The following is a 17,188-nucleotide window of genomic DNA, read 5'->3' as shown; positions in this document are numbered from 1 at the left end:
GAGGATGCAGGGTGACTTGGATAGGTTGGGTGAGTGGGCAAACTCATGGCAGATGCAATTTAATGTGGATAAATGTGAAGTTATCCACTTTGGTGGCAAAAATAGGAAAACAGATTATTATCTGAATGGTGGCCGATTAGGAAAAGGGGAGGTGCAACGAGACCTGGGTGTCATTATACACCAGTCATTGAAAGTGGGCATGCAGGTACAGCAGGCGGTGAAAAAGGCGAATGGTATGCTGGCATTTATAGCGAGAGGATTCGAGTACAGGAGCAGGGAGGTACTACTGCAGTTGTACAAGGCCTTGGTGAGACCACACCTGGAATATTGTGTGCAGTTTTGGTCCCCTAATCTGAGGAAAGACATCTTTGCCATAGAGGGAGTACAAAGAAGGTTCACCAGATTGATTCCTGGGATGGCAGGACTTTCATATGAAGAAAGACTGGATGAACTGGGCTTGTACTCGTTGGAATTTAGAAGATTGAGGGGGGATCTGATTGAAACGTATAAGATCCTAAAGGGATTGGACAGGCTAGATGCAGGAAGATTGTTCCCGATGTTGGGGAAGTCCAGAACGAGGGGTCACAGTTTGAGGATAGAGGGGAAGCCTTTTAGGACCGAGATTAGGAAAAACTTCTTCACACAGAGAGTGGTGAATCTGTGGAATTCTCTGCCACAGCAAACTGTTGAGGCCAGTTCATTGGCTATGTTTAAGAGGGAGTTAGATATGGCCCTTGTGGCTACATGGGTCAGGGGGTATGGAGGGAAGGCTGGGGCGGGGTTCTGAGTTGGATGATCAGCCATGATCATAATAAATGGTGGTGCAGGCTCGAAGGGCCGAATGGCCTACTCCTGCACCTATTTTCTATGTTTCTATGTAAATGTGGCAAATGTTTAGGGGATATTTGCGTGGGGTTCTGCATGGGTACGTTCCAATGAGACAGGGAAAGGATGGTAGGGACAGGAACCGTGGTGTACAAAGGTTATAGTAAATCTAGTCAGGAAGAAAAGAAGAGCTTACGAAAGGTTAAAAAAACTAGAAGATTATAAGACTAGCAGGAAGGAGCTTAAGAATGAAATTAGGAGAGCCAGAAGGGGCCATGAGAAGGCCTTAGCGGACAGGATTAAGGAAAACCCCAAGGCATTCTACAAGTATGTGAAGAGCAAGAGGATAAGACGTGCGAGAATAGGACCAATCAAGTGTGACAGTGTAAAAGTGTGTATGGAACCAGAGGAGATAGCAGAGGTACTTAATGAATACTTTGCTTCAGTATTCACTATGGAAGAGGATCTTAGTGATTGTATGGATGACTTGCAGCGGACTGAAAAACTTGAGTATGTAGATATTAAGGAAGAGGGTGCTGGAGCTTTTGGAAAGCATCAAGTTGGATAAGTCACCGGGACCGGACGAGATGTACCCCAGGCTACTGTGAGAGGCGAGGGAGGAGATTGTTGAGCTTCTGGCAATGATCTTTGCATCATCAATGAGGACAGGAGAGGTTCCGGAGGACTGGAGGGTTGTGGATGTTGTTCCCTTATTCAGGAAAGGAGGTAGGGATAGCCCAGGATATTATAGACCAGTGAGTCTCACTTCAGTGGTTGGTAAGTTGATGGAGAAGATCCTGAGAGGCAAAATTTATGAACATTTGGAGAGGCATAATATGATTAGGAATAGTCAGCATGGCTTTGTCAAAGGTAGGCCATGCCTTATGAGCCTGCTTGAATTTTTTGAAGATGTGACTAAACACATTGATGAAGGTCGAGCAGTAGATAGAGTGTATATGGACTTCAGCAAGGCATTTGATAAGGTACCCATGCAAGGCTTTTGAGAAAGTAAGGAGGCATAGGATCCAAGGGGACATTGCTTTGTGGATCCAGAACTGGCTTGCCCACAGAAGGCAAAGAGTGGTTGTAGACGGATCATATTCTGCATGGAGGTCGGTCACCAGTGGTGTGCCTCAGGGATCTGTTCTGCGACTCCTACTCTTCGTGATTTTTATAAATGACCTGGATGAGGAAGTGGAGGGATGGGTTAGTAAATTTGCTGATGATACAAAGGTTGGGGGTGTTGTGGATAGTGTGGAGGGCTGTCAGAGGTTACAGCGGGACATTGATAGGATGCAAAACTGGGCTGAGAAGTTTGCAGATGGAGTTCAACCCAGATAAGTGTGAGGTGGTTCGCTTTGGTAGGTTAAATATGATGGCAGAATATAGTATTAATGATAAGACTCTTGGCAGTGTGGATGATCAGAGGGATCTTGGGGTCCGAGTCCATAGGACACTCAAAGCTGCTGCGCAGGTTGAATCTGTCGTTAAGAAAGCATATGGTGCATTGACCTTCATCAATCGTGGGATTGAGTTTAAGAGCCGAGAGGTAATGTTGCAGCTCTATAGAACCCTGGTCAGACCCCACTTGGAGTACTGTGCTCAGTTCTGGTCGCCTCACTGCAGGAAGGTTGTGGAAACCATAGAAAGAGTGTAAAGGAAACTTACAAGGATGTTGCCTGGATTGGGGAGCATGCCTTATGAGAATAGTTTGAGTGAACTTGGCCTTTTCTCCTTGGAGCGACAGAGGATGAGAGGTGACCTGATAGAGGTATACAAGATGATGAGAGGCATTGATCATGTGGATAGTCAGAGGCTTTTTCCCAGGGCTGAAATGGCTAACACAAGAGGGCACAGTTTTAAGGGTCTTGGAAGTAGGTACAGAGGAGATGTCATGGGTAAGTTGTTTTTTTTTATGCAGAGAGTGGTGAGTGCGTGGAATGGGCTGCTGGCGATGGTGGTGGAGGCGGATACAATAGGGTCTTTTAAGAGACTCTTGGACAGGTACATGGAGCTTAGAAAAATAGAGGGCTATGGGTAACCCTAGGTAATTTCTAAGGTAAGGAGATGTTTGGCACAGCTTTGTGGACTGAAGGGCCTGTATTGTGCTGTAGGTTTTTCTATATTTCTGTGCTTCTATTTAGATTACATTTCCACTCAGGTAATAGGTACATATATCTAAATCTTCTCTGGAAAGTAGAAATAATAGAATTATGTTTAAAAAGTAAGATATTCTGCTTTATCAATATTGCTGTTTGTATATTAACCCTTCTCTTCATTTCTCCCCTTCCACCCCCCCAAAAAAAAGGTATCTGTACGTTTTATTCTCTGAAGATGAATTGCTGTCTCCAGAACATTGGGTGTTTAATACAGAAGCCCATCCACTACCTGTAATACGCAGGAATACACAGGAACAAGTGATCACAAATGATCAGTAACAAAATCTATCCTGAAGAAAGGATATTCTTTATCAGTCTTTGGGGTTGAAATAAATTTCCTTTCCAGTAAAGGACCTTTATTGATATAATTAGAAACAAGTTGACAGCAGTTTAATTGATGTGTTGTGGTATTTGATCTATTCAGGACACATTGATTTCCTCTATGAGGAGTTGCATGGCCTGTTGTCTGCTTGTGGTGGGCCACACTTTAAGCTAAGTCTCAGAAAGACACCATTTATACCTAAGGTTTCAACAGAGGGAGAATGCAAACATCAAATTGACTGTTCTTTTTAACCAAAGGATTAAAATGTCACACATAGTATTACTGTAGTATACTCCCTTTCTCATTTTATATAAAAAAAACATGTATTTGTGTAAAGCAAAGTAAATGCACATTAAGTCATTTATGTTTATTATTAAATTAACATTACCAACTGGGTTCTGAGGTTCCATTATTCAATAACAAGTCCTTTCATTTTCTCTGCGAAAAAAAAACTGATTTGTATATTTGCATAAAATGTCTTTGGGTGCTGCCTTTAGATGTTGTTAATTATTTATTTGAAACATCTAGCAAGTCTGTTCAACCATGCAGGTAAGAATATGATGTAAATTAGTCACAGTGCACTGAGAAGGTGGAAATTAAATATTAAAGGGGTGAACCTCCTCTTTAATGGGAGCAGATTGTCCATTTTACATTTTGGCAGTTCTGCACTATCAAAAGTAAATTTCATAGTTTAATGCTTATTTTTATATTCAAATATTCCATTGTTTTCCAATCTATACAAAGTAAAACCGAATTTTCTGCGATATTTTTATTCCACCTCTTTTATAACTACATTGGGCAGAAATAGTAATTTATGCAGTGTAATGCAATCCAAATATATCATTTAAATAATTGTATAACTTATAATGGCAGTCATCACATGCATTGTTCCAAAATCAGTGTACATATACATCTGACATTTCTGACTCTTTTAACATGGACATTTTTTTTGTAATATAGCATTTACTTTGCTTTTGATTACATTACATGGTCTAATCTGATCCCAGATGTATCTGCTATTTCAATGTATCTCATATATGCATTAAATTTGTTTTTCTGATATTATTCATATATTCATAGTTTGGTCACATTTGGTTAATTAAAACACATGAAAATGACAAACAAGAAGGTTTAACTAGCTTATCAGTCAAGAGCCATTTTATTTCCTGGATGAGATGAAACCAGATAAAAATAAAAATTCAGTTATGTTGGAGCAAAATCATTCTTTTTCAGCCCCCTTAGGCAACTAAGTCATTTCCTAGTCCATGAGATCACCCTTGCCCTGATTTACTTTGCAATTTCCTAACTACTATCTGTTCTGTTGTAGAATCATTTGCATTGGGAAAAAATACCCAGCCCCTTGGTTCAGTATCAGTGCTCATTCTCTACTATAATTTTGATAAATACCTTTATCAATACTGGAAAAATTCCATGGGTGTTGGTTTTCTAGGATATTTTTAAAGGGCCTAAACATGGGGGATGAATTGTGTATGATTCAGGCTATGGTCTATGTGCTAGTAAGTCTTTCCAGACTGAGGATTCCAAAATGAACTGTCCACATTTGGCCCAGTAAATTGTCTTGAACACCAAACCCATCACCCAGTTGGCCAGTGTTAGGGGATGTGCTTTGAAACCCAGCTGATATCAAGCCCAGTCCTCAATCTGCCACTGTTTTCTGACAACTCAATAAACATTTACCTTGACTGCCAAAGTCTAGGACTGCAAATAACAAGTTTGCTACCCCTTTATTTGAGAGGGAGTATAAAATAGTTGGCAGAGAATGGGGCAAAGGAGAGAGAGCTACAAATTTGAGGAGAGTAATGATGGAAAGCTGAGAGGTAGGAAAGTGGGGTCTAAGAGAAGAGTGGGGGGAGGGTGTATTGGGGGAAGAAGAAGAATAGAGATGACGATATGCTTTTCATGTTTTGTAACTAAGCTGTAAATTTTCATATACTCTGTACTGTCTGCTAATTGAGCAGCTCCCAATCACTTGGACAGGAAACTGTGGAAAAATTGGTTGCGGTTTTCTCAAGAAGTACTTTTGGTCTAATATTTAATCCCTCAATTTATGTCCGTGCAACTTGTATTCTGTTTTCTATGATAATTAAATTTCTTTTGAAATGATACTTCAGTCACCCTAAGGGTAAGGCTTCTAATAACTATAAGTTATTTAACTTTGCCCTGAAACCTCTTCAAGAACTTGCTTTACTTATCCTCTTCCCTTCCACAATAAGTGAGGATAATTAGATCTTTCTTAACCTTTTATGTTCCAGTGGAAAATTCTCTATTTTTTCATGCTTTTTTTTAAATTACCATTACCATTGAGGTAAAATCCAGGATTCTTTCAAACTTTCAAACTTTCAAAAAAACTTTATTGTCATTCTAACCGTACATCAGCTCTGCAGGGCAGAATGAGACAGCGTTTCCCAGGAGCAGTGCAATCATAACATAACAAATGCAGCACTAAATAATAAACATAACAATAAATAGTAAAACATAACAGCCACATGTCAGTTAAAATCAAGTTATAATTGTCCAGTGCAAGTTAAAAGTGTCCAAAGCAGAGTCAGGTGGAGCAGCTATTTAGTAGTCTGACTGTCTGTGGGAGGAAGCTGTTTAGTAGCCTTGTGCTTTTAGTTTTGATGCTCCTGTAATGTTTGCCGGATGGTAGAAGAACAAACAGTTCATGAAGAGGGTGTGAGGGGTCTTTAATGATGTACCGTGTCTTCTGGAGGCATCGACTCTGAAAGAGGTCTTGGACAGAAGGTAGGGAGACCCCAATAACCTTCTCTGCTCCCCTAACCACCCTCTGCAAGGCTTTTTTGTCGACAGTGCTGCAGTTGGAGTACCAGGTTGTGATGCTAAAGGTCAGCACACTCTCAACCACGCCTCTGTAGAATGTAGTTAAGATGTTAGTGGGGAGTGATGCTTGTTTAAGCTTCCTTCGAAAGTGCAATCTCTGCTGGGCCCGTTTCACAATCCCAATGGTCTTCCTGGACCAGGTGAGATTGTCCGAGATCTGCATCCCAAGGAACTTGATGTTTTCCACTCTCTCCACTGTGGAGCCGCTGATGCTGAGGGGTGTGTGCTCAGGCTGAGACCGTCTGAAATCTCTTTCCAGACTGTCATTCCTTTCCCGTGATGTGCCCTAAACCTCACCACAATTGTAACCCTACCAATGATTCGGACTGTTTCAGTATCTGCTCCTGGTTCCTAAATTTAGATACAAACCCAAAATGTCAGATCACTTTGTATGATCTTTTATAGGATGTGGTAGGTAAAGCCAGTTTATAATTTGACACTTCTTTTAGCAGCATGTGGAAATAGGGGGAGGAGGGAGGTGCTTGCTTTTTGGAAGGTGAATTCTGATTTTTTTTTTAATGGTTCCAGTTCAGTGTCCTGTATCTAAAAGCACAAGGCATTAAATCTCAGAGTAGAGATAATAGATAATGTGTATTCAAAGGACTGCCATAATAATAGCATCAATAATAGCTTCTATATCCTAGTAGAGTAAGAAATAAAATAATTATGCAGGCTCCAGGTAACCTGACTATGCATAATTGTATTTTGCTCCAGCTTTGTGGGTACACTTTCATATAAAGAGGTATTCAAAAATTCATATCTATAATATAAATCTTCCGTGTGGTGTTCACTTGCAGCAACATAACATGCCCTGCCTCTATCAGTACCGTAATACTAATTGTGTATAAAAAGTTTACACTAAATAATGGAAAATGTCCCCGATAAATTGTCAAAAATCTCTGTTTCTCTCAGTGGGCATCCTCTGAATGTACTGTGAAAGATTCTCTGACATCCTGTACTCACTTTTAAAATTGCCTGTATGCCTGTTTGTTTGTTTTTTAACACTCACAGCTCTTTATTCTACTGTTTAAAAATCTCAGTATGGCACAAACTAGTTAATCTAAGAGCACTGTCATATTTTTTGCATTAAATTACAGATGCCAGATATCTGCCCATTCCATCAAAGTCCACTAACTTCACAATGTCTGCTTTAGGGTGTTATCAGTAAGTTTCAATATACACTAATACTATATGCTAGCCCAAACCTATAATTCATTTTAAAACAAAGGTAACAGCAAAAATCTGAAGTGTATATTATTTTTTGCAAGCCAGAAATCTCTGTATTCTGTGCCCAGCAAGCGCTCAGTCTGTATTTACTCTTCTTCTTTGGAGTTTGGAGTCCCTTGGAATCAAGGATGACTTGCTTTCATTCTTCCACATATGGGGCTTGATGTCTCTGACAGGGTAGCAGGAGGTGGTTTGTGATGATGCTGCTAATGTTCCCATGAGCTGTGGTATACTCCCAATGCACAGAATTAGTGTTCTCAAAACAATTTCAAATGTCCTTTCTCCACTTTAAGCAGTCATGGGCAAAAAATTTCTAAGAGTCAATGTAATTACATTCCTTTTAATACCATATGCCTTGATGCTTGTAAGAAGTCTTGTTATGACATTTTCTCAAACACCATTTAAATTTCTAATGTACATCATTCTGTATTTCTATTTGAGTTCTGTAAATTCTTCATATAGATTCAATTAAATTTGTTGAGCATGATCTGGCTGACTGTGGCTGCTTCATGACATTAATTCTTCGCTAACTTGCTGCGCATTAAACACATAAATAATTCATTAATTACTGAAAGAAGACTAATTCTGTTTTATCCCATTCCCAGTTTATTTCTTTGTGACTACAATGCATCATAGATATGGTCAGTATAAGATCATTTGACACTTAGAAAATGAATGAAATTATTATAGAACATTTTTTCAATTTTCTGTTTTACCATGATAGAGAATGGAAGATTTATTCAAACATATTTGATGCTTAAGTGCATGAATAGTGCATGGAGTTGATTTTAAAGCTAGATTAATGCAGAGATAAGGGGTCAGTATTTTAACAGATTTTCTGTAAGATTAGTGACATTCTAAAATCTTAATGCAGAATTTATAATTTTAATAATGTGGTATTGTTGAAAATACTTGAGCCCTGACTTGATTTCTGCATCAGGAATGTACCTTGCAAATTGTGTTTTCAAAATTCCCTTGTCCTTCAATTTAAGAGATGCAGAGCCATGATTTCACACCTCTTGCCTCCCCCACTCCAAGTTCACAGCACAAACTCGTCTGAGCCTGTCAACACCACCACTTGAAACTAGCCCTACAAAAGAAGCCTTGACTAGCACATTTTTTAATGTTGGAATCTTGCTGCTGAGTCAGTGTACAGTATAATATTTGTTTTTGGTGTATTAGCATTTAGTGCTTTCTCTCAACTCTAATACTCATCTACACCTAAATATTCCATTTATCTCTTGCACTTTAATACTTCTTTCACATTCCTTTCAAGTGCACTTTAATGTTCCAGCCTGCTTGCCTCTACATTTGAATGCCCACTCATCTTGATTCTGCACTTTAATACTTCCCTCATCTAGTCATGATGCACTTTATCATTTCCTGCCTCTCAGCATTACCCTTTAATCCTCTCCACTTGAGACTGCTCTTCAATATTACTTTCAACTGCTTACAGTTCACTTTAATTTTCTTCTCAACCGATTTCACTGCACTTTAACTTTCCTGACACCTTTTCTCAGTGCACTTTAACTTTCCTGACACCTTTTCTCACTGCACTTTAAAGCAATGATCAGCATGCTGGCAATGATTTAATTGGAGGGGCAATTTTGCATCCATGTGTTTGGCTGCATACTCCTGGTATGGAGTCTGGTCGGTGCTAGAATATTTTCTTAACTAGTATATACACCCTATTTTTCCCAGATCATTGATACTTCAATTCAACTGTGCATCTAATTATTATTAACCGGATTTCTAATGAAATCATGATTTCTGCTAGCAGTTGGTTCAGTGTTGTGGGGGAAAACCTGGGGAGTGGGGCTAGGCCAGAATAGCAAGTTTAAATTCTACTATATTTAAAATTTTCTGATGGTCTTGCCTCGTTTACCAATTTTCTTGTACATCTTTCTGTAAATCCTCATCTTCCACCAGCTAGTTAATCATATGCAACAGGATCCCATCTTCTCACCTTCAGGTGTCCTTCATCTAGTCTCAGAACAATGATACCTGCTTGAAAGAAAGCAATGTTGAAGATTGTGGATTTAAAATGCAAACAATATTTTCCAATGAATACGAGTCAGCTAATTTAAACAATTGTTAGATGTGTAAAATTCATCAACAATTTATCTAAAACAAACTTTTGCAGTATTTCTCATCTCTCACTCCTCATTAAAGTCTTTTTTTTAAAAGTCTCCAGCCCCATCAATGTCAGTTCTTCTATTTACTTAGCCTGTAGATAGGAACAGCTATGGAGTGATGGTGTATTTGATGTCCATTTTGCTTGCCTTCAGTGAATGTTTTAACAGTTAATATGAAGAGGAAGTACAGTTACTACGATGTTTTTTTTATTCTCAGTCAATATTAATTCAAATAATTGATTTAAAAGTGGTCAGACAAAGCACTACTCTCAAATCTAAAAGTATTTTTTCAAAAAGAAAATAACAGTACAGTGGCTATTCTGCACCAGTATTTTGCTCAGTCTACTACAGTTTCTTGTTTCCAAAGGAGATCTGCTAAATTAGAACCAATTGTAGATCTAATCAGGATCTGTTCCACAGTAGATCCAGAGTCTACACAGAAAGAAACCATTTAGTCCACCTGATCTTCATTTCGTCTTGGAAATGCTGGCCAGTTCTACTCTCGGCCTAAAGAGTTGACTGTTTATTCCTCGCCATAGATGCTACCCGTCCTGCTGAGTTCCTCCATTATTTTGTATATTACCCTGGATTTCCAGCATCAGCAGCATCTCTTGTGTCTACTCTTTTGGTCTCTGACTTTGGCTCTTCAAAGTTTACTGCTTCATGCATTACCTTATTTTCTTTTGAGTAAATTGTGCACATTATCCCATTTTGACATTGACTTCCAAATCTCAGTTGTTTTGCAAAAACACACACATTCCATGCAAGTTATTGGCCCTTCAATTTCTTCAATATTTATTAGTTTTCATGCTCTTGTGCTCAAAGATGAGCAATGCCAGCTTTTCCATAACCATAATCCCTCTGGGGCCATTTTAGTAAATCTCTTCAAAGCCTTCATGTCCTTCAAGGCTAGTATTATTCCATACTAATCCAAGTCACCATTTAAATTTCTTCCAGATTATTGTTTCTGTAAAGTCCCCACCTCTGAAAATAAACCATCTCTCATCTAAGTACCAGGTCCACAGTTCTCTCCATAGTTGAATAAGGGTACACTTCTAGTCCTTCCATTGGAAGATGATGGCTTGCACCTCTTCATTTCCTACCTGTTCTTCTGGGAGAAACCATGAGTGCATTGATCTGGACCGTGCTTCATCTATTTACATCTCAACTGTAATCCCAGTAACCTGCTCAGTTGCCATAGCTTTTATCAATATCCTTTGCTTTGGCCAGTATCTATCCCAATCATGCATGTTATTTGAACATTCATGGGCTTGATTAATCGTCTGACAATCATTTTGTCAAATGTACCCATTGAAGATCTTTGATTCCACTTTTATGTTGGCAACCAAAACATTCTCGTACTTCTCCCCTCTTTGTTTTGAACTTCTCCAACCTTATCACCTTGATTCTTCCTTGTGTTGTCAAGCTAGCATTTGTTCTTTCTCTGTTTCAACCTACTCTAACCATCATGCCACCTACATCACTACTTTAATTATACTCCTTCCCCTCTTGAAGAAATGTAACCAGACTATATCCAAACCATTGATTCCTGAGGTATTCTTTAGACTTCGTTTTAGAAAGCTATTTTTTGTTCTAAAAAAAAAATCATGTCACTCTTGGTACGTAGGTTCAGACTACATTGTAATCTCCATAAAGCATTGTGCTCAGTCCTTCAGATTTATCAACTTAATAAAACTTAACTCATATATTGAGAATTGTGGTATTGGATTAAATAAAGGCACTCATTTCAACATAATTTGTCTTACTTTTCAATCGTTCCTTGCAAATCAGTTCAGCTGTTATTTTAGTTGCCTACAAATGCACTTAAAGTGTATGAGTTGTCTGTTGGAGGTAAGGTGAGAGTGTAGTAGCCACAAAGATTCACCCATAATCTCACTGAATGTTGGGGTGACTCAGAAAGCCATGCACTGCTGCTACTCCAGTTACTTAACAGCTCCGGGTTCTTTTTTCAAATAGATTGTGTCTTTGACTTTCTCAAAGAATGCTGTCTTTTCAGGGCAGTGAACCAAAGCTGCCAATGTAGTTATTCATCCATTTAGCAACTTCAGAATACTTCTGTTCTTTAAAATACTGTGCTGTTGGACACCTATAGACAGTTTAGTTTGAACACTTGTAACTTATTTTGATATTGATTAACAATAATTAGTGGATTACAATTAAATTTATGAATATTGAAGCATTTCTATTCATGGTGATCTTGGATTCTGGCTGACTACAAAATATTTTTGATCACTAGAAAATATTGAGGCCATGTTATTGTTTAAGTAGTATGGAACAATGTGTTGAATTCTGATATCTCATCAAGTTACTTGATTAACTACATGTAACTGGCTCAGGTGGATATATTAAAATGTCAGGATAATCACTGACCTAATAAGTGCATGTATTGACACATTTATAACCATAATAATTGATTCTGGTGTGCATTTTGTGTTGGTTCTTTACATTTGGGACCCACAACAGGTTAATGTTTACATGGTGAAGTATAAGCAATAATCTGAAGCACATGGAATTCTGATTCGTAGCTTTGCATGGAAAATGGGAAAATAAAGAACTCAACAGCAACTGTTTTGCTTTTTTTAAAATTTTTTGGGTTTATGTATTCAATGGTCCTCTGGCAATTTCATCTTTGGATTTGAAAGCCTCCAGCAAACTAACTGAGAGTAAATTTCAATTTTTTATGCTTAATTCCAGTAGAAGTATCTGTGATGTATTTTCATGATGAGCTTATTGATGAATTATATATTCATTGCATTTGTATCAAATCTACTAGGGACATACGTTATTCATGCATAAACAACGTTTTTAAGTGGATGTTATTTAAAGCCCTTAGCAAAGTGTACCTCAGTCTGTTCCCTTTGGCATATATTTTATAAAAATCAATAATTAACAAATTCTGACCAAATTAATTATTTTTCCTGATAAATTGATTCCAAAATGAACACATTCTCAAATGATTGTGTTATATATTAGCATATCTGTGCTGTAAAATTGATATTACCCAAAGATAATAGCTGTCCTTAAGGGGAAAACAGTGGAGTTTGCAAAGAGCAATGTCAGTTTCAATACACTGAATCTATTCATTACATCAGATCATGAAATGCTAAGTGTTACTTGCACAATGCAATACAGTTTTGTGCACTGATTGCATTACAGTACAGATACATCGAAAAACTTGTATTTTATACAGTTAGCTTTGCATGTTGTAAGATGGAGGAGTTAAATAAATAGAAAAAATGTTGCTGTGCTTAGGAATGAGGTGAATAAAGAGGACATTTTATGTTGCAAAGTATTTTAATTTTTGAGTATTTGTATTTTTTGTTTTAGATCAAATGTGTACTTGTAGATTTGTGTTGTTAAATATTGAATTTCTGTTAAAATTTTAATCAACACTCTGCAAGCTCGCAAAGGATGCAAAACTGATGTGAATTTTTTCTAGTGCTCTAAAAATAATGTAATTTTTCCAGTTATGAAAGATCAAGATATGTAATAAGTTTGGTATATTGTAACTAATAACCTTTATAATTAAATATTGATATATTGCCACAGACATCAAATGTTTTCTGAAGTCAAACTACAAGCACATTGTATTTTTTGTCTTTTTACTTTATCTGCATCTGTTCAAATCAAAACAACTGCTTTTCTAAAAAATTTTTCACTGTTTAATCTTCTATGACATTTAAATTACCTGTAGCAAATAATGGAATGAAATTCTCAAGTTTCAACTGTATAAGGTACTTGTCTAAATCTGACAATTAACACTTAAAAGTAACTACCGCATTTGCCGGAAAATATTGAAATGCACAACTTGTAAATGCCATTCCTCAGGTAACTAACATTTTCCTGAAATTATTTCACACCATCTCCTTCCCTGTACCCTTTCCTCTACATGAATCACTATTGCATATTTAATATCCCTTAATACTTGTACAAGATTTTAAATGCAGTAATTTGAGTCATTATGATCTCCTCCCTTTTTATCTAATTAACTAGTTTTGTGCATTTTCAGTATGCATTTTGGTGGGTGGCATATTCTCCATTGGGTCAAAGTGTGCATCGTGTTTTGAAAATGTGCCCAAAGCTCCCTGTTGCGCAGCAAGGAACCGAATGGGTTTTATTCTGCTACCACCTTGTGGCCAACCTTGGCATCTCAGACTGAATGTCATGTTGGTGGCAGCTAATACAGTCGCTCTGCTCAGTGATTTAATACCTAGCAACACACACGCAAAATGTTGGTGGAATGCAGCAGGCCAGGCAGCCTCTATAGGAAAAGGTACAGTCGACATTTCGGGCCGAAACCCTTCATCAGAACTAACTGAAGAGATTTGTTCCACCAGCATTTTGTGTGTGTTGCTTGAGATTTAATACCTAGCCAATTTTTTGAGCTAAATTCTAATTTCTTGTAGATTGCTACAGAAAAGGTGTAATCTTCCAATCTGTGGTTAGTACCCAGTTATCATTTTCAATGCCCCTTTAAGGACAGTTAGTTTTACCTGCAGGGTTAGGTCTTATTTCTGCTATGGACAAAGGAGCAGAAGTAAGCTATTCGGCCCATCGAGTCTGCTCCGCCATTTTATCATGAGCTGATCCATTTTATCCTATTTAGTCCCACTGCCCCGCCTTCTCACCATTACCTTTGATGCCCTGGCTACTCAGATACCTATCAATCTCTGCCTTAAATATACCCAATGACTTGGCCTCCACTGCTGCCCGTGGCAACAAATTCCATAGATTCACCACCCTCTGACTAAAAAAATTTTTTCGCATTTCTGTTCTGAAAGGGTGCCCTTCAATCCTTAAGTCATGCCCTCTCGTACTAGACTCCCCCATCATGGGAAATAACTTTGCCACATCCACTCTGTCCATGCCTTTTAACATTCGAAATGTTTCTATGAGGTCTCCCCTCATTCTTCTAAACTCCAAGGAATACAGTCCAAGAGCGGACAAACGTTCCTCATATGTTAACCCTCTCATTCCCGGAATCATTCTAGTGAATCTTCTCTGTACCCTCTCCAACGTCAGCACATCCTTTCTTAAATAAGGAGACCAAAACTGCCCACAGTACTCCAAGTGAGGTCTCACCAGCGCCTTATAGAGCCTCAACATCACATCCTGCTCCTATACTCTATTCCTCTAGAAATGAATGCCAACATTGCATTCGCCTTCTTCACTACCGACTCAACCTGGAGGTTAACTTTAAGAGAATCCTGTACGAGGACTCCCAAGTCCCGTTGCATCTCAGAACTTTGAATTCTTTCCCCATTTAAATAATAGTCTGCCTGTTTATTTTTTCTGCCAAAGTGCATAACCATACACTTTCCAACATTGTACTTCTTTTGCCACTTTTCTGCCCATTCTTCCAATCTATCCAAGTCTCTCTGCAGACTCTCCATTTCCTCAGCACTACCAGCCCCTCCACCTATTTTCGTATCGTCAGCAAACTTAGCCACAAAGCCATCTATTCCAAAATCCAAATCGTTGATGTACAATGTAAAAAGAAGCGGCCCCAACACTGATCCCTGTGGAACACCACTGGTAACCGGCAGCCAACCAGAATAGGATCCCTTCATTCCCACTCTCTGTTTCCTGCCAATCAGCCAACGCTCTATCCACGTATGTAACTTTCCTGTAATTCCATGGGCTCTTATCTTGTTAAGCAGCCTCATGTGTGGCACCTTGTCAAAGGCCTTCTGAAAATCCAAATATACAACATCCACTGCATCTCCCTTGTCTAGCCTACTGGTAATTTCCTCAAAAAATTGTAATAGGTTTGTCAGGCAGGATTTTCCTTTAAGGAATCCATGCTGAGTTCTGTTTATCTTGTCATATGCCTCCAGGTACTCTGTAACCTCATCCTTGACAATCGACTCCAACAACTTCCCAACCACCGACGTCAAGCTAACAGGTCTATAATTTCCTTTTTGCTTCCTTGCCCCCTTCTTAAATAGCGGAGTGACATTTGCAATCTTCCAGTCTTCCAGAACCATGCCAGAATTTATCGACTTTTGAAAGATCATCACTAATGCCTTCGCAATCTCCACAGCTACTTCCTTCAGAACACGAGGGTGCATTCCATCTGGTCCAGGAGATTTATCGACCTTTAGCCTATTCAGCTTCCTGAGTACTTTCTCTGTCGTAATTGTGGCTGTGCACACTTCTCTTCCCTGCCACCCTTGAGTGTCCAGTATCCTGCTGTCTTCCTCAGTGAAGACTGATGCAAAATACTTGTTCAGTTCCTCTGCCATCTCCTCATCTCCCATTACAATTTCTCCAGTATCATTTTCTATCGGTCCTATATCTACTCTCACCTGTCTTTTACTCTTTATATACTTGAAAAAGCTTTTAGTATCCTCTTTGATATTATTTGCAAGTTTCCTTTCATAGTTAATCTTTTCTCTCTTAATGACCTTCTTGGTTTCCTTTTGTAAGGTTTTAAAAACTTCCCAATCCTCTCTCTTCCCAATAATTTTTGCTTCCTTGTATTCCCTCTCCTTAGCTTTAACTTTGGCTTTGACTTCTCTTGTCAACCACGGTTGCATCCTTTTTCCACTCGAAAATTTCTTCTTTTTTGGAATATACCTGTCTTGCACATTCCTCATTTCTCGCATAAACTCCAGCCACTGCTGCTCTGCCGTCTTTCCCGCCAGGGTCTCTTTCCAGTCAACTTTGGCCAGTTCCTCTCTCATGCCACTGTAGTTTCCTTTACTCCACTGAAACACTGACACATCAAATTTCGGCTTCTCTTTTTCTAATTTCACAGTGAACTCAATCATGTTATGATCACTGCCTCCTAAGGGTTCTTTCACCTCAATCTCTCCAATCACCTCCGGTTCATTATACAATACCCAATCCAGTACAGCCGATCCCCTAGTGGGCTCAACAACAAACTGTTCTAAAAAGCCATCTCGCAGACATTCTACAAATTCTCTCTCTTGAGATCCAGTGCCGACCTGATTTTTCCAATCTACTCGCATGTTAAAATCCCCCACAATTCTCATAACACTGCCCTTCTGACAAGCCTTTTCTATTTCCAGTTGTAATTTGTAGTCCACATCCCTGCAGCTGTTTGGAGGCCTATAAATAACTGCCATCAGGGTCCTTTTACCCCTGCTATTCCTTAGCTCAACCCATAAAGATTCTGCACCTTCCAATCCTATGTCACCTCTTTCTAATGATTTAATATCATTTCTTACCAATAAAGCCACGCCTCCCCCTCTGCCTACCTTCCTATCCTTCCGATACACCGCGTATCCTTGGACATTCAGCTCCCAGAGACTATAGCAAAGAATGGAGGGGGGAGGGGGAGAGAAGAGAGAGTGCATGATACATGATCTTGACAGATGACTTGGTCCAGAGGCAGTGAGGTTGAGAGTCCTCCCACCTGCACACACGCTTTTAACCAAACCCCCTCTTATGAGGCACATGGGTTCCACAGAGACTTGGAAGATTAGATTTTAAATTGGCACGGCCATAGAATTTAGAGGTGTGTTATTCTGACTGTACACCTTGACCAGTGGTATTCGATAAGGATCGGTGCTTGGAAGTCTGTTGTTTCTGATTATAAATGATTTGGAGAAAAATATAGATGGGCCGCTTATTAAGTTTGCTGGCAGAAAAGTTGATAGAATTTGTAGTTA

At 38.9% G+C, this 17,188-nt stretch overlaps 1 protein-coding gene across 1 annotated transcript in view; it reads left to right on the top strand.

Annotated features, from left to right (window-relative positions):
- The window catches only part of LOC134338192 (mannosyl-oligosaccharide 1,2-alpha-mannosidase IA-like), a 121,644-nt gene extending 108,227 nt beyond the window's left edge, over positions 1-13,417 (top strand). Inside the window, exon 12 of the mRNA XM_063033839.1 lies at positions 3,134-13,417. Coding sequence (XP_062889909.1) covers positions 3,134-3,263 — 130 coding nt within the window. The 3' untranslated portion in view covers positions 3,264-13,417. The remainder of the gene's footprint in view (positions 1-3,133) is intronic.
- Positions 13,418-17,188: the final 3,771 nt, after the last annotated feature.

The sequence above is a fragment of the Mobula hypostoma genome, chromosome 26, assembly GCF_963921235.1.
Source record: "Mobula hypostoma chromosome 26, sMobHyp1.1, whole genome shotgun sequence".
NCBI classification, from domain to species: Eukaryota; Metazoa; Chordata; class Chondrichthyes; order Myliobatiformes; family Myliobatidae; genus Mobula; species Mobula hypostoma.
The sequence above is the reverse complement of the archived record's forward strand: the minus strand, read 5'-3'. Positions and strand labels throughout refer to the sequence as shown.